Source organism: Kwoniella shivajii, chromosome 10 (assembly GCF_035658355.1).
Source record: "Kwoniella shivajii chromosome 10, complete sequence".
NCBI classification, from domain to species: domain Eukaryota; kingdom Fungi; phylum Basidiomycota; class Tremellomycetes; order Tremellales; family Cryptococcaceae; genus Kwoniella; species Kwoniella shivajii.
Genome location: NC_085917.1, coordinates 622,904 through 640,422, shown reverse-complemented (window position 1 = coordinate 640,422; position 17,519 = coordinate 622,904). Strand labels below are relative to the sequence as shown.

The 17,519-nt window shown below is 43.2% G+C and overlaps 7 protein-coding genes across 7 annotated transcripts; 3 read left to right on the top strand and 4 right to left on the bottom strand.

Annotated features, from left to right (window-relative positions):
- Nucleotides 1-798: 798 nt before the first annotated feature.
- Nucleotides 799-2,097, top strand: IL334_007123 (uncharacterized protein; the record flags this gene model as incomplete). Its single annotated transcript, XM_062938817.1, has 5 exons — nt 799-955; nt 1,034-1,138; nt 1,199-1,382; nt 1,455-1,875; nt 1,960-2,097. 5 exons carry the CDS (start codon nt 799-801, stop codon nt 2,095-2,097), a joined length of 1,005 nt encoding a protein of 334 aa, XP_062794868.1.
- A 1,803-nt stretch (nt 2,098-3,900) lies between these two features.
- On the top strand, nt 3,901-4,427 carry IL334_007122 (uncharacterized protein; the record flags this gene model as incomplete). Its single annotated transcript, XM_062938816.1, has 2 exons — nt 3,901-3,925; nt 4,012-4,427. The coding sequence occupies 2 exons, from the start codon at nt 3,901-3,903 to the stop codon at nt 4,425-4,427; spliced, it is 441 nt and encodes a 146-aa protein (XP_062794867.1).
- Nucleotides 4,428-5,706: 1,279 nt separating this feature from the next.
- IL334_007121 (uncharacterized protein) lies at nt 5,707-6,899 on the bottom strand (the record flags this gene model as incomplete). The annotated part of the gene is made up of 3 exons (XM_062938815.1): nt 5,707-5,980; nt 6,104-6,274; nt 6,379-6,899. 3 exons carry the CDS (start codon nt 6,897-6,899, stop codon nt 5,707-5,709), a joined length of 966 nt encoding a protein of 321 aa, XP_062794866.1.
- Nucleotides 6,900-7,718: 819 nt separating this feature from the next.
- Nucleotides 7,719-8,707, bottom strand: IL334_007120 (uncharacterized protein; the record flags this gene model as incomplete). Its single annotated transcript, XM_062938814.1, has 3 exons — nt 7,719-7,842; nt 7,997-8,473; nt 8,652-8,707. The coding sequence occupies 3 exons, from the start codon at nt 8,705-8,707 to the stop codon at nt 7,719-7,721; spliced, it is 657 nt and encodes a 218-aa protein (XP_062794865.1).
- Nucleotides 8,708-10,648: 1,941 nt separating this feature from the next.
- Nucleotides 10,649-12,626, top strand: IL334_007119 (uncharacterized protein; the record flags this gene model as incomplete). The annotated part of the gene is made up of 5 exons (XM_062938813.1): nt 10,649-10,772; nt 10,860-11,488; nt 11,542-12,276; nt 12,351-12,462; nt 12,559-12,626. 5 exons carry the CDS (start codon nt 10,649-10,651, stop codon nt 12,624-12,626), a joined length of 1,668 nt encoding a protein of 555 aa, XP_062794864.1.
- A 294-nt stretch (nt 12,627-12,920) lies between these two features.
- Nucleotides 12,921-13,681, bottom strand: IL334_007118 (uncharacterized protein; the record flags this gene model as incomplete). The annotated part of the gene is made up of 3 exons (XM_062938812.1): nt 12,921-13,010; nt 13,075-13,461; nt 13,538-13,681. 3 exons carry the CDS (start codon nt 13,679-13,681, stop codon nt 12,921-12,923), a joined length of 621 nt encoding a protein of 206 aa, XP_062794863.1.
- A 518-nt stretch (nt 13,682-14,199) lies between these two features.
- On the bottom strand, nt 14,200-16,032 carry IL334_007117 (uncharacterized protein; the record flags this gene model as incomplete). The annotated part of the gene is made up of 3 exons (XM_062938811.1): nt 14,200-15,351; nt 15,435-15,875; nt 15,943-16,032. 3 exons carry the CDS (start codon nt 16,030-16,032, stop codon nt 14,200-14,202), a joined length of 1,683 nt encoding a protein of 560 aa, XP_062794862.1.
- Between the last annotated feature and the right edge of the window lie 1,487 nt (nt 16,033-17,519).

Genomic DNA, 17,519 nt, shown 5'->3' with positions numbered 1-17,519 from the left:
TGGATTCGCTTGAACGAGATAAGGTTTGTCTCGTGTACTCGGATGACCGTACGTTGATCAATATTGTATCATCAGCATCATGATTGAATGATTGCTGACATACAGGATGAACTGAAAAAACCACGCGGGGCCAAACACAATTATGCTGATGAGGGAATGTCACCGGTTGCGCCGCGTAGATACCGAACCCGACCGACCATCCTTTCGATTTCTGCCACCAAAGGAAGCCGAAACAGAAGGGTTGAAGGTTAATCACACATCTGTCCGTTTGGCTGCATCGTCTCACGTATGCATGCACACTGTGCATGACCTGTGTTTAGGCTTGCTTGTTCCATCTCTTACTCGTTACATGCATGGGGCATCGATATCAAGAGTCGCACTGTGAAGTATTCATATGCAGGTGGAGATTCCTTATCCCAGTGGACCACTTTGTGGTTGTTATGTAATCCGCGGTATCTGGCGGCTAAGATGTCAATCGGTTCACACCGGACCGGGAGTTACCCCGGCTATACAAAGTGAAACATGCAATAAAGTCGTGTTTTGAACAGCACGGCTAAGAGTGGGGGGGGGGAAAGGAAATATATCAGAAGACCGTTTGGTGATATAACATTTTAGCTCTGTCGCCTTTCTTTTCTCATTCTCATCTTCACGCATCCAGGTGAGTCTTCTGTTCAGGATAGCATATGTCTTCTCCGACAACAACATCTACTTCAATCTGCTAACAAGGTTCTCGTCAAATCAGTCTTACAAACTCCTTCTTACACTACCTTATCACGCATCCTTTGCCAACTTTTCAAAATGTCTGCTTCTCGAGTATGGGCTGGTGGTCCCTCTGTACCCCTCGTCACCGCAATGAACACTGACGAATCCATCAACTACGATGCTCTCGCTAAACAAACCGTCCGACTCGCCAAAGCTGGTATGGGTATCGTATTACTTGGTACCAACGGTGAAGGTGAGTTGATAGCCCGTCATACTTTGCATTGATGGCGAAAGCACGGTTGCTTATGCTTGTGCATATTCATTGCTATAGCTTCTCACTTGTCCAACGAGGAAAGAAAGAAAGCTACTGTCGTCGTAAGAAAAGCTCTCGATGACAATGGATTTAAAGATGAACCTCTTCTTGTTGGAACTGGAAGTGAGTGAAAATAAATTTCTCGCAATAAAGCACATATGAGATAAGCTAATAAGATTTTAGGTGGATCCGCTGAGACTACTATTACCGTCACAAAAGAAGCTGCTGAAGCAGGTGCTACACATTCTATCGTTATTACCCCCGGATACTTTGCTTTCGCCATGGGTAGAGACAGAAAAGCGATCAAAGACTTCTTCATTAAAGTCTTCGACAACTCTCCTATTCCTGTTATGATCTACAACTTCCCGTAAGTCAGCTATCTGCGAACACCCTCAAAATTGAACGAGAATCTGAATCTAATCTGTGATTTATGCTATAGTGGTGCCGCTGCCGGTATTGATCTTAACTCAGATGAAATTATCGAACTCTCCAACCACCCTAATTGTTTCGGTGTCAAATTGACTTGCGGTAACATCGGTAAAGGTCACCGAATTTCAGTTTACACTCAATCAGAAGAATTCCTACAAAAGAGAGGATCAGCACTGAAGACTCAAACAGCTACCGGACAATTCCAAGTACTTCCTGGTTTCTCAGAATCAACTCTTCCCGCTCTCGTATCTAGACATACCGGTTGTATCACCGGTACTGGAAATGCTATCCCCAAAACCATCAAGAAGTTATGGGAGAAATCAGTTGCTGGTCTTAAAGGTGATGCAGATGCTCTCGCCGAAGCTTTGAAACTTCAAGATCGAGTTGCTCAAGCAGATTGGACTATCGTTAAAGCTGGTATTCCCGGAACCGTAAGTTGACATGTCCAGATTCTCTCCACAAATGATCGCTTGTATTACCCTCATCTGCTCAGTGCTGATCTTGCTGTATCACAGAAATACTTCCTCGACCACTACGTAGAGAAGGGTCTCGGTGGTCCAGCACGATTACCTATCGGTGCTATCACAGAGGACGTCAAGCAATTAATCGAAGTTGATCTTAAGGAAGCTTGGGAGTTTGAGCAAACTTTGTAAAACACGATATCAGACTAGGGTTTTGTTTCCTTTCATATATGCATTACAGGATGGTCTCACTCATCGCCGCATTGTGGACGTCGTTCGGCTACGGTTAATTCTGACACCAGCACCTATCTTACTTTCCGCGTTTCCTGGGACAGGCATGCTTGAATGCAAAATCATGGCCGTTCCGGATACACCCTAACGACTCTTTGTACACCCGTTGACGTCTCTTAAACCTACAGGGGAAACGAGACATTGACGTCATCTCTGGTGGGACTGGTCGCTGTTACATCCTTTGCGAATCTATATTCAAGACACTTATCTTGGACGTCCGCCACCATCTTTCCAGAAGGTGTAGACAACTGTGATTCTTCTTCTTTTCTGATTATTTCTGTCACCTATGTCCGCAAACAGTATTCATCAGTTACTCTCACAATCCACAAACATCCCTTCGAAAATGAACAGAACCGATAGGGCATTTAATCCACCTACCCAAGGCTTTACTGACAGGTCAAAGTCACAGGCAGATAACCGAAGATCTAGTATATCTGCATTGCTTTCATCGGATCCTCTTGAGATAGAGAGGCGCAATACTATAAACAGAGTGATTGCAGCTTGTGCAGGTGATACTACTTTAACACAACTCCAGGACAGGTCCAAGTCAACGTCAAATGCAAGTTTCCAGTGGCGATCGTCAAATCCATATTCGGCAGACGTGCAAGATCATTCTTCATGCTGGGGAAGCGCGATATCACCAAACTCATCTCGTGTCGGTACAGACTTTCAAAAGCCTTTTCATCTCTACCTGACATATCGGTGGTCTGTTGCAGATAAGGAGAAGGGGGACAAGAAAAGAAAATTTGGGACGAGATGTCCAAGACCCAGCTCTGGTAAAGGGGACTGGATGATTACGATTAGAAGCGAAAGTAGATCAGATTGGAAGCCAGTGTTCAGCTCGAGTATTTTAGACTTGTACTGTTTAGTCATTGTCACTCCTGGTCTGTACTTTACTCAGGCAGTGTGAAACATCCTTGACTCGTTGCGAGACCGACGGTTGCGCAAGTGACGACCTACAATTTATCTACTCTTTCTTTCCCAGCGAGTCGAGATTGTACATTATCCGAACTCATGGATGCCAATCCTTGATTGGGCCTGAATGGCATTTTCTATTGTGGCAGCTACATCACAGATGGAAATTGAACGAGCTTCAATATCTCTTCGAATTACAAGCGAAACAAGTCTTCTCGATACTACAGTGCGCCTTCATCAGATCCTTTGAGAAAGTCATTCCAATACAAGATGAATTCAATGATAAGTCCGAAGCTGACTGAATGTCAGTACTGAATTTGCAGTATCTTGGCCCCAACGGGATTGCCGTGGAGATCATCAATACTTCTATTATCGACCAAGGAAAATATATCTGATATCCTTTCATCATTCATAGAATTCTGATAATCTGCGACTCGAAATATCTTTCGTCTAACGCACGTTTATGAAACCCTCATAAAATGTGCAACAGCTTTCAAAGGAACTTGTGGGTGTTCCAAGGAAAGGATTAGAAGGCCCTTTGGATGACGCCTCTTTCAGCTTCTCCTCCTTCCTTTCGACTCCACAGCCTCTGCATATCCTTTCATTGTCCGACTTCTAAGCTCTGATTATGTCCAAACAGACTGTGGGCGAACTCACTATAAATAGAGGTAACATGGAGACTATGTCTCAAATAATTCATATCTTCCCGAGTTGTGGTTTTTGCCATCAGCATACGATTATATATCCCTTATATCGTGATCCCAATATCACACAGCGCATTTCTCAGCCATGCCAACCGAAAGTAAACCCGAAAGTAAGTGTCACACATCGCCTCAGCTCTTTCATCAGGCGGAGTGATCTTGTAATCATGATGCTAGGCTGACTCGGGAGTCTGCAAAGGCGATACAGCTTCGTACGTTACTGCCAAGAGCGAAGGATCATACGTCACAGCCAGCGAATATCCGAAAATTGGAGGAGTGGATGCTGGAGACACGATCGAAGAGCCCCCTCTGGGACGCGGTGCGGATCACCGCGGATGTGATTCGGAAACTAACACCTACATTCTCCCTTCGGACCTGCAGTCACACGAGAGGAACACGGTAATAGAATATAAGAGACAAAGAAAAGATTTCATGGAAGCCCGCGGAGCGTGGGCGGCCGACCCCAATAATCTTTCAAAGCGATCAGCGTACAATGTGGCTAGTGAAAGACTCAAAAAAACGTCGGACACACTGATATCCATGGAAATACTTCCTCCGCCAAGCATTTACGCTAATCGTACCAGCGCGAGACAGAAGGAACACCACGACGACTAGATACATAAGCCCACCAATCCAAACGATGCTATCCTGTATCGTCAAGGTTTCGAAGAATATGGCAATTCGCTTGAGAACGAATGATGTCCTTGTACCCGCAATTCATCGGATGTCAATTTCCCTTCCCTCCATAACTTTCCTATATAGTTCAGTGTTTCATTTCTGTTTTCAGGTTTGATGCCATACATGATGCAACCATTTTAACAATTCTGTCTCGGTAACGTGTAGTCTTCTCTTCCTGACAGAAAGGATTTACTGCCACAGTCAAGTACTTTCTCAGCTCCTTTCATTCCAGATTCATCATTGGGCTTCTACGCGTGTACACTCCATACGAAATAGCAACCGACCTTATATGTGCGAAAGATATCAAATCATACTTCAATCCCCTAATTATCCTTCACTTTTCACATTTTTCCTCATTTAATCGTTATTTACACAACCACCAATCACAGATTCCGGACCTAGACCTGGCAGTACGTTATACGGGATTGTCTTATCTTTCAAACGGAGAAACACAGAGTATAACAGCATGGACAATCCTAACAGCCCTTGCAAGCGCTGCATTCTCATATGCAAAGCAAGCGAATATCCCAATCAGTGGAGATACGGTTGTAGTACTCATTGGCCTCATTGTCCTAAACATGGGGATGGAAAGAGCGTATCTGGTGATTATTCGATTCGAATATGACCGATGATGACATGATGAAAGAGTGGGAAAGGAGAAGGAAAGAACGTGGACAAACTCGAGAAGATATGCTTAGTAAATGGCCAGATGATAAAACATCGAAGGAGGATCGGGAAGCGTTGCAACGTCTTGGGCTTTGGGAGCAGGTAATGGCTGAAAGAGGTGTAGGCGGTACCACTAGTTCTACAGGTGTATGGGCTAGTATCAGCAGACCTTGCGCTTATTCATATGTTCCTCTTTCGCTGTCAGCTGACGATGTCAACGATTTATGAAGAACTGGGTATTCTTTCGTATCTCATAGGAAGATTACCATCTCCTCACTGACCGTATTTATTTGCCCATATATCTATTCCATATTTACGAGCACTATCTTTCAATGGTCCAATGCACCTTCAAATTACCTGTGTAATGGTTTTGGATAGGATCGAACGAGGACAATCATGGTGCGTTTGGCTGGTCTATTCGTCGCACACTTGCACAGGTCTTAAACCCGCCACAGTGACACTGAAAGGATGACCTCCATCAAAACATTCATGTAATTATATAGTTAGCGTTGAGTCCACTTAATGTAGACGACTACATGTTTATACTGTACTACTGAAATAATTGAAATATCCCTCCAACTACAATTAATATTGTCACAACCTGCCGTATAGTCTGAGGTGTGGCGACATAAAAAGCGCTGGATGATTGTCCATTTACAGCTGTATTCTGACTGATTTGCAACGATTGGGGTATTTGTTGATCGTCGACACAACTCCAATCGATATTACCAGGATTGGAAGGATCATTAGGACAATCTTGCTTCAAATGACCTCCAAAAACATTGACTAGATCTGTTCCTCGGATATTGGGTATGGTGTATTGGCTATTCGATGCACACAGATAGTTCATCAGTGTATTGTATCGGACATACAACAAAACACAAAGATTGATGTCATAGAATGTAGTGTAATATAGGAGGGCAAGAAGGAAGGAGAAAATTACTTACGCGGCTTTGAACATTTCATGCATACATCCCGAACATTTAGCGCCCCTAAATACAGAATCTGTGTATTGATCTAGATTAGATCCAGTCACCAAAGAATCGAAAAATCCATTATTATTCGCTGCGTCTGATGTATTGAGTGTCGACGGAAGACACAAATCTGATGTACCGTTGCTATATTGATTTGGAAAAAATCGTTAGTGATGTACCAGACGCACAGCCAAGGGAGTTATAAAGAGACAGAGGAAGAGAGAGAAAGGGGGGTACTGTAGACCCACAAATGAACTTGACATGCGACAGTCTTATAACTAGCAGTATATCTTTCGAAAATCTTATTTAAAACATTGATAAATCCATTTGAAGTATCACAATTAGTTTCCAGTTGACTTTTAGCATATTTTAATTCTTCTTCATCACAATTTTGTTTACATACGTTATCCAAATAAGTTTCCAGTTGAGTGGAGAAACTTTGATTTCCGGATGGATTTGAGATTAAATTGGACAGATCAGTTAGACCAAGACATGCCCCAATGGGTGATGTTGTCATGTTTACGAGACTGATCAAACATGACATTGAAGATACTTGCGCCGCTTGAAGTGTCAATAAAAAACCTACTTCCTCATTCACATTTTGGGAACTATCATCCCCCGATGATGACGCTGATGTCGAAGATGAAGAGGATGAAGACGATGTGGATGCAGATGAATCTGATGAAGTATCCTCGCTGAATAAACCGGGAGACGCTGTTATGCATAAGAGGAAAGGGGAAAACAGGAATAAGATGCGAAGGATCACCATATTTGCCGATCCGAGAGATTGCTTTTTTCTCCGATCTTCGACTGAGCAGTATATTACTTACTTTATCAGAGAATCGATTATAATAATTGCTGTAGATGTTATTTTTCTGCTTTTGATGGTTTTATTCTGAATCCTTTGGTTGATTTCCAGTTTGATGAGTCAAAAAGCCCCTGACTTCGACTTATATATGAGTGATCCGATTCAATACAATATCTCACAACAATTTGAACATAGAGGCGTTTTACCTTCAAAGGACTGCCAGCCCAGTATGAGGGCTACGAACAAAGGACGCTCGACGATTAAGAAAAGGAACAGCAACAGGGTCACATCTCATTCGGGTTTTGGATTAGTGTCTTAGAATGAGAGTTTCATCGCATATTACAGTAACCATAGCGCGTTAATACGTAAAGTCAGCTGCCCTGTTTCGATATATGCTCACGGACCATAAGAATTAAAGGAGATGCGTCGAGGTCTTGGTATTTTTGTGCGAGACTTTTCGCTTCCCTTCAACGTCGAGGAGCGTTTCCGCAAAGTATGTGCATAAGCGATAAATGAGTCAGTAATTGGTATATATATACAGTGTGAATAATGAATCCCTTCGAGTAAGGGCAGATGCCGTGTGAGATGAGGCAGATGGAGGATTAGAAGAGAAGGAACAAAGGGAACATGTGAAGATAATGGGGTGTATTGCTTGGGACGAGAACAATCTATTCCTTCGAGATGGGAGTCAGTATTTAGCTTGACTACTGGAATTCGAGGATTGGCGTCGTTGTGTCATGATTCACTTACTCATATATGCTGGAAGCTGCGACACCGTGTCTAGGTAGACGATGTTCCAGTAGGTGCAGAGACGCCTGCAGCTCTATTCAAACGTTCTTCAGTCGCTTTGATCTGAGCTTCTAATGCTGCAAGTTGGGATTCGAGATGAGGGAGCTGTGAGCGGCTGTACAGGACGAATTAAGGTAGAGGGTAACGGGAAACAGAGGCAGGCATATGCGATTGAGGTTGAGTCGGTTGGTAGTTATCAGAAAATTTCAATCATATATAAGTAACGTTATCGATATTGTAATAAGCATTGTATGCTGAAATAGACATACCGTTTATCAACCTTTTCCTGCAATTCTTTAACAGCTTCATCATTTTCACCTTTGCCTTTTCCATGTCCAGCGGCACCCTCATTAATTCTAGTAGTCACATCACTCAAGATATCCCAATCAGAATCACCAACCAAACCACCTCCAGCCCCATTGTTCGCACTCGATATCCCAGTCCCAGTTCCGTATCCATGACCCATAGGTTCTCTTCTACTATTTCCGGTCAACGGGTTATTGTGTGGTTTCAATGCTATGGGAGTCGGTAGAAAGGGTGCTTGTCCATGTCCATATGTTTGCGTTTGAGGTGTAGATGGTGATTGTGTTTGTATTTGAGACTGCGATGGAGGTCCCATGACGGCGTCCATCAGAGATGACACTGAGCTGTTTCGTTGATTGATAGGTGGGAGGTTCAGATTAGTCGAACGAGATAGCGAGATGTCATTGTAATGAGCTTGTGATGAGGATGGGTTAGAAGAAAGCCTGTTTGGGTTGGTAGAGAAGTTGAAATCAGTTTGGAGCAGCATCACAAAGGGAGCAAAAGTCATATGAGACACGATGTGAAAGAGAAAGGAAGGGGTATCAGACAAGATTCGATGATTGCGAGATGATTGTGATCGCCCTCGTGTGACAGATATTCGATTCAAAGTGATCGACTTACTCAGCGGGATCTTGGTAAGTGGAAGATCCACCTGTCGGGGTGGAAGGATGATCCATCTTGGAGCCTCCTTCGCAATTTCTGCTTCCCAAAATATGATTTAAACACAAGCAACAAAGGAAGATTATTCAATTCTCATGTGATGAGAGAAAAGACTCGAGCCTGGTGTCTTGAAACAGAGCGGGATTGGCCTTCCTGATCTGGTCGATGGCGCACAGGTGAATAATCTACTCGTATAGCACTCGTTGTATGATATGTATCCTTGAGCCAAGCACATTTGGTCTGTTCACTAATCACGCGTTGGACAACTTAAGCTTAAACCTCCACCTGTTATCGACCGACGCCATCAGATGAAACACGTGTTTATTACCCAATGTATAGCTTTGTGGCAGTGCCTTCTCAGAGGGAAATGCCGAGAACGCCGATATGAAACAATCAAGGGGGTCCGCAATCAATCGATATTTCACCATCATCTCTCATTTACTTTTATTTACTTTCCATACTCATCATTCGATTGGATGTTTTGGCATTCCTTTGGACAAAGGATCTCTTCAAGTATCATCTATAGTCTTAATTTATACATAATAGCCATTCAACATGAGATTCTATGAGAGAAGGGTGGGAAAAGAGGAGAGACCAATCCAATGAATCAATCAATGAACTTATTACCCATTTCGTCCGATTTTATCGACATTACATGTAAAGGATGATCTGCTATCACGCCCGACATTAATGTTGTTATCCCATTCCTCATTCAACATCAAAAGAGCACCCATCACATGCTTTCAAAACAAATGATCAAGGTTGGACTTTCTTCCCCATGGATTCATCCTGAGAGAGACCATGTATTACTGAATATCGTCCGATTTATTGTCAGCCAACTTGAACCTAGTCTCTGATATGTTAATTCCACACCTGATATACACGTCGAAACTTGATACTCATCAACTCACCTACAAGGTCGTAGCAGCACAATCTAGGATATGATTTTAGAACCGATTTTGCAGGCCAACAACGAACCGCCCGGTAAGGTCAATCCGAACCGTCATACCTTTCATCCCTATCTTCCTATCTTCTCCCGAGAAATACTTTTACAGCCTCATATCTATTTGCTAACATTGCTAATCTATGCATTTATTGATCAAGTGATGAATCCAATCCCTCACTTATCTTCGTCTCTCTCTCTCTCTCTTCTTCTTCCTTTTTCAATCTCCTTCTGCTAACCCTGTAATATTCAAAAAGAAGCGATCCGTGCTGATACCCTCCTTTGGAAGACTAAGATGTCGTGCCTCGCTGATCCATCTAACTTATTCAACTAGTCTCATTTACTTTCTCACTCATACTTCACTCCTTGATTGATGCACAAACTCAGAGGATTGAGATGCATAGGAAGCGAGAGAAAGCAGTGGGGGAAAGGTAGAGTTCACATCAGGAAGACGATTGGACAAAAGTGAATCATCATCGGCAAGGTCTTTGATGATCATCACTTGACATATCATCAAAACATCAAAACACCCGGAATAGGCATAAAGTATCAAGTTGAGTGATGGTAATGTCAGCGAACAAAAGTCAGTAGAAGACAATGGTGGATACAAATGGAATGCGAAGGTGGGCTGAAGGTGGAGGAAAGAGAAAGAGGAAGAAAGAGATGAGTGATTAAAAGCGAAGTCTTCATTCTTCCTCTTTTTTTTTCTTTCCTTCCTCCAATGTTCAAGCAAAACATATTTCCACATAAAGATACCTAAAAGATCGATACCAATCTTATATACGACCCAAGTTCACTTTACAGCGTTTACCATTCTTATATTTGACTTTTATATTATCTTTCTCTCTACACCTTCGATCATCGAGTGATACAGCTAAAGGGCTCAAGAGGTATGTCCCGGCTAGCTTCAATCTGTTTCCCAGCGTGTCTTTCTTTCTCATCTACTACCTCATTATCTGCTCTCATCATATCGACTGAGCGAAATTGACCGCTATGCTTTCAGTGATACCCCGAGATGCAATATAACCGCGACCAGCTTAGCTGGCCACCCTTCGAAGACACATTCATCAATCCTAATTATCCTGAAGAATTCTCCGGCCAAAACACACAAAGCTACCAGGAAGCAATATCGTACCCAAGTGCGTAGGATGAATCCTCTACGATCTTGTTCATCCTTCCTCTTCAAGTCATTTCAGTTCGCTTCCATGCTGACACATACTTGCTAGCTACAGCTACTACTGGAGCTTTCATATCTCCTTTTCATGTATTGGCACTTCCTTCCTTGCCTTCAAGTACCTTCATCTCTTCCAATGACCCAAGGCTTCGATCGCTGTCATATGGCTCGGTTGAACCGAGTACCCCAGTACAATGTCATATCCCCTCGTCCATCAGTCCTCGAGATCTACACCTTCCACGGGCATCAGACCATAATACACTCGAGGTGACGATCGCCAACCATGAAGAAGATGATGAAGAAGAAGAAGAAGAAGAGGAAGAAGAGGAAGAAGAGGAAGAGGGAGACGGGTTGGAAGCTCTCCATTCTCAGTCTCAGTCTCAAACTCGGTTTCAAGAGGTCGATATTCCTTCTTCCGACGACGAGCGGACCCATTCCGACGAAGATGGGGAAATGATGAAAGCGGATTTCGGTCAACCTGTCCGTTCGAATAACATCTTCCTTACGTCGACGATCAATGATCATTTGAATTCCGATACAAACCCAGCCCTTCAGCTCACCAGATCTAGCTCGACCTCGTCGACTCAATATCAGAGAGCAAAACTACTAGCACCCGCTCCTGATATCAAGTCACGTAAAGACAAACACCAAATTGACAAACTTACAAGGACATTCAAGACTGTAAGTGAAACCCCATATCTCTTGATGTACTGTTACTGATATAGACCTTTCAGATCAAAGATAAGAAGACCACGTCAGGTCGAAAATTGTTGATTACAAAGAAGAAAGGGGCCCAAGCTAGATCGACTAAAGTCAAATCATCTGGTCCTCCGAAGAAGACCGCTGGTCAAAGCAAAAAATCAACTCTTCCTCCCATTCCCTTATCTACACCACAAGGCGCTCCGCTTCCTTATGAACAGAGCCCCCTTGCCAGTACAAAGGTCAAAGCTTCCTCGCAAAGATTGGGGAAGATCACTGGTACTGATCGACATACCAAGTCGTCCAGAAGCGGCAAACCTGAAGCAAAAGCCTCGCGTTGTAATAATCCATTAGCAGACAACACTGGCGTTGTTGATATCGCTGGCGATCAACTCCGTCGCCCAAGCACAAGAAAGGCTGTCAAAATCAGCCACCTCCATCCTTCCTCCACCGCTGCCTCGTCATCAACAACGTCAGCGCCCTCGGTAGTGGATGATGATGATTACTCCCCTTCTGCTTGCTCAAATTTTACCGAAGTTGCGGAAGATCACCTTCAGAAAAAGAACCAAAACAAGGCAAAAAGAGGCGCAGAAGCCGATTTGTCCAATTCACCGATCAACAAGAAGTTGAGGATCGCATCTTCATCCAACAAGTCTTGTCCAAAGAAGAACAAAACTAGAGGAGGTCAGTCCTACCATCCTGGTAGGCAAGAGCAGAACCAGCGAGCTCAGCAGAAATATCGGGAGAAGGTCAAGGAGAGGAGCGAACTGGTAAGTACCGCACAACCTTCATGCAGAGTATAACAAGTGGAGGAGGTCTCACTGATTGATCGACTGTTGAGTAGGCCATCGAGTGTTTGATTAAGATTTTCAATCTTGAAAACACCAAGCTCACAATTGAACAAAGGGAAACTAAGACCGAAGAAATCAAAAAGAAGTTTCTCTATGATGTTCTCGGTGAGCGGAATGCCTTCATACTGCCTTGAGTATAATAAAGATACACATTTGCCTACCTTCACTGAGCATTCATTTCTGATTTCAGGTCTCGATCAGACCTATGCTCGGCAGAGATTTGGGGACCCGATGAAACGAAGACAAATTTGAATGAATCGAAAAGATAGGTTCGGAACAGTAACAACAATATACCTGAAGTCCACGTACAGGACATCAAAGCCTATACTCATCGTACCTAATCAGTAATATGTTCATTTTTCGATATCCGTCAATGTATCAAAGTTCATTCAAAGTTGTAACTGATTACAGTTTCTTGGTCAAATTCGAGGTTAAATGTCATATAATCTGACAGTGTAGATAAGGTAAAAAATGCATAGATGTGTAGCAGCTCTATCTGTTTTAGATGCAGCGCTGTCTCTCGATGTTTGATCACAACTTGGATATGCTATCTCGATTTCTTCTTACCTTTTCTGTCGTCTGTGTTCTTCCCGTTCACTTGCCTTCTTATTGCCTGAACTTAACTTCTTCGATGGTATACGTAAATCAGGTCTCTGATGCTCACCTCACATCAGCTGACAGTCACAGTCAGTAGTACGTACTCGTACAGGAACTCACTAATCCTTCTCTTCCAAACCATGGTCCGCCCACAACAACCAATATTCCACTGCGCGCAATTTCATATATTCCTCTTGTATTGGGTGCCCATAGCCCGACATATCCTCTCATCCAACCTAGTAGGCAGTATATTATCCAATATAGTGCCCATTGTGGTGAATCAGACTTCTTGCCCTTCTTTTCCAGCAGAATGGCATTGATCGTATTCTGTATTGGTATGAAAAGCGTTATGAAGGCCGACACATGAGGAACAAGAAATAACGGTAAGAAAAGATGAAGCGTTATGAAGATAAGCGTGAAAATGAGGGAACTGGTGAGAGGTGAAAGTGATAAAGTGATTGATAGTGATATAATTGGAGATCTCAGGTATCCAGCATGCGATTTAAGCTAACTCCATTACCAGAGAATTCAGTTGTGATCGTTGTGTGCCGAAAAGCTTGTGAATCGTACAGTGGGAACTTACAAAGTTGTCATGTCCAAGCGATTTTGAGGACCTAGAAGGGGAAGATCCAGATGATGACGATCTCGAAGAAGACAGTTTACCAGAACTTGATTTCTCTGTATCTGACTTGGTGCCGTCTCTGCTTCGTTTTGAGTCTGGAGGCATACTAAATTATCTAGTCAGACGCTGACGATAACAACATATAGGAATGTAAGAAATATAACGAAACCTCTTCCGTGCATGATAGATCGTGATTTCTGAGCAGTTTATCCATTCAGGAGCAAGGAGCATATTTGTAATGATGCGCGTATCAACAAGGGGAAAGAAGTACATGTAGAAAGGATGAACAAGTGAAAGGAAAGCAAACCTGAATGTATACGTCCTGCTTTCACTGTCAACTCTATGCTTTTGACACGAATCCACATACACCAGCTCAATATCATGAGCAATCCAGGATTTGTCACGGCGTCTTGCACGCTCCTTTGATCTTGTTGCAAATGACCATAAAGAATGGCGTGATGCTCTTCGGCTCAATGTCTTTTCAGCTTCTGTTTCGTGGCTGTCAAGTACCTACACAACGAAGAATCGCATCATATACAACACAAGCGATATTCTCACGAGGACATTCCCTCGCTGCAGCTGTTTTCGGAAGTCTATGGTGTCATCTACGGGAGTATTCCAATTCATTTTTGCTCATCCTTACTTTTTCTCCTTACCTCAAGTGGCGCAGTCTTATTTACATGGACATCTTCATTCGCACCCTGCCCTTGCCCCACTTTACCTTTTCCTTCTTCTTCCAAGGCTAAGAGATCTTCTAGACTAAGTTTTACAACTTCTCCATCGTGAACATTGGGAGGTCTTCTAGACATTTCGTCCTTTGTTGACATCTGCGTTTGCTTCGCCTCTCCTGGCAAATCAGTGATTTCTATACTGGCTTGAACTAGTGATTTATCCTCTTTTGAAGTATCTTCTTGATGAATCTCTGGCTCTGGGCCACTTTCACCTGGAATGGGACGAATCTCTTCCACCATTTTGGCAGGGTTTTGATCTTTCTTGAGAGCATCCAGGTCCAGCTTTCCTTTTGGTTTCTCTGAGTGAGCTTCTGCAAGAATCTCATTTACTTCTCCGTGTCCCACATCTTTGACTTCTTTCGATTGATCCACTTCTCTAGCAATTTTGGTCGTTTCTTCCTTCTTCGCGATCTCCTCGATCTCCTTGGTTGCCTTACTCCCATCTTCTCGCTCGTTCACATGTGAGTCAACATTCGACTGATCACTCTCCAGTTCTTCCTCTTCTGATATACTGCTAGTGGGACTATCGAGTATCCTAGTCTTCTTTCCCCTCAAAGCCAATTCGTCAAGGGGTGTATCGGGGTCTATCGCAATCACGTCATTGGAGTCATCCGAGTCATACGAATCGTAAGATCTAGTCGAGCCGTTTTGGCTTTGGGGAGACATGCCTCGAGCAGAGGCATCATCCTCCAAATCGTCTGAGGACTCGTCCGAAAACTGATTAGATCGATTTGATCCCTCACTGTCATCGAACGATGATGATTCAGCAGAATCAGGCAGCGGGGTAACACCATATGTATCTTTTCCAACCGGAGTGATCGAAAGTCCCGGAGAACTTGATTCTTTCATGATTTGGGCTAGCTCACGAGATGACAAGTTTCGAGAAGTGTGTCTCTCGACTGGAAATGGGGTATGATCTGAAAGACTGTCTTCATCTGTTTCTTCGAATTCGTCTTCTGTTTCTTGATCATCTTCGGGTGATTCAGGAGTAGAATCGGGAGAAGGTTGATCTTTTGTTGCAATTATCGATCTTGGTCGAAGACGCTATGATGATCATAAGCTGGTAGGCCTTTCCTTATATGGACGTCCCAGACTTTTATGCCGACTGAGAAGGTATGGGTACTTACCAATGGTTGCGGCTTACTGTTATCTCTCTTCTCATCCAAAAATCTGATCAGAAACCAATAAATCCAGAGAGCCTTGAGTGCCCACCAAATAGGTATCATGGTCAATAATACCTCTTGAGTAAGGACACTTTCAACCATGAGTGTAGTACCGTATATAATCCAATAATCAAGCCATTTCCTATTGATCTCCTTTCGAAACGTAATCTCTTTCTTCTTCCCTAATCCTTTTTGCGAAGAGACAATCTCGGATTCGAAAAGATCACTTAAGCTCTGACATGTAGCTGGAAGTAGTCCGAGTGCATTAGTCAGAGTTGGAGAGATATTTGAGGGGTTTAGTAGTAATACCGAAAGCAGAAAAAGGATTGATGCTTCCGCAAGGACTGAAGGTGGACGATCGACTCGATCACTAATCCATTTCAAGGTGGTAGATCGTGACAGTTTCTATAACAGAACAACTCAAAGAAGGTCAACTTAGTACGATGTGGGTCAGATGGGTTGAATTTCTCACTTCATCGTCCAGCCAATGGTAGATGACCCTTATACCTCGACCGAACCTGATTGTCAGAGGACTATACTCGTCCTCAGAATGTCTAGTCATTTCAACCAATTATTTGTGTATCACTTCGTCCTTCCTAAGATTGTTATCAATGAGGCGACGTTGAATGAGTGAGCTCTAGATTCGATTTATCTAGAAGACGGTATCGGGTGTCATGATTCTGTATCTCATTATAGCTCAAAGTTCGAGAACGATCCGTTGTGCGTACAGCCTGAACTGCTTTTCTGTCTCCTTTCACTATGAATTCTTGTAAATCGAGTGAACCTCAAATTGCTCCTTTGTGGAGCGATCGGTCAAGGAGAAGATACTCATGTGAAAGGAAGTCATATTGAGGCATTGCTGTTTCAAACAGAAAATTCAGCGTGGGGCGCTTGGACCATTTTCCAGCTACCGACCTGACTTAGTGAAATCAATGCTACTGTATACATTATAGCTGAATTAGTGACCTGCATTGAACGTTGCAAAAACTACAATGTTTGTCTCTAACCAATTCTTCACTGGGAATATTTGGTGATTTCGATTTCTGGCAAAGTTATAGAATGATGCACAATGCTGATGATTTCGATTTTGGACGACGAGGTTTGCGAGATCTAGAATGGGATTGGCCCCGAGAAGTATGTCGACTTGCCTTCCTTGGCGAACGTATCGTACTTTCATGCGGCGGTTGATCATCTTCATACGATTCGACATGTGCATCTGATTGGCGTAATCGTGAATGAATATGATGATACGTCGATTGACGAGTTTTCGCATAGTCTCTATGATATTTCAGAGCAAATAATTTCGCATCCTTCCTCAATATACGACTAGCTTCAAGAGGAGTCTGGCATGGACAATAAGTGTATTTTATCGCCGTTCTTAGGCTTAGAAGATGGATAAAGTCCCGCTCACTCCAATCCAATGCATCTTCTGGTAGGTGGTATTCGATTTCCCGACCTGGGGCAGCCCAACGGCTGCATTTTGAGGTCCCCTCCTCTGGCAGACTGAGGATCCTGGGCTTGAAAGAGAAGGTCATGATATGGCTGTCTGATGTCGGAAGACCTACCATGGTCACAAAGCCTCTTTCATCTACGGTAGTCTGGGTTTTGCAATCCTCATGATATGAAGAGTATGAAGGTGTTTGTTCGTGGCAGGTGCATTGGGATCTAGCAGAGAAGGTATCATTACGCGAGGTAGCGGAAGATCTTTGGGGTTTGTGACTACAAAGATCACTTGTTGACGTTCGCCGCTTAGCTGTATTCTGGGGTTCAGTTGATATGTGGACTCTCAGTATCTTATAGCTTATTTTGGGCGGTTTACCGAATTGGTGATTGCTTGGCGAAAACGATGTTGTGGTTTGAGTATAACTCATCTTGACTCTACCATAAGTACTACTGTGGGATGTAGATGTTATTGATAAGACAGGGTTTTAATCTGATCGAGCACTGGAGAGGTAAGTGAATACTACTTCCTCGAGGTTGTTTGAGACTGAAGTGCGATCTTTTTGAGTACGTATAAGATTTCAGTTCTATAATGAGCAAGCACAAGAA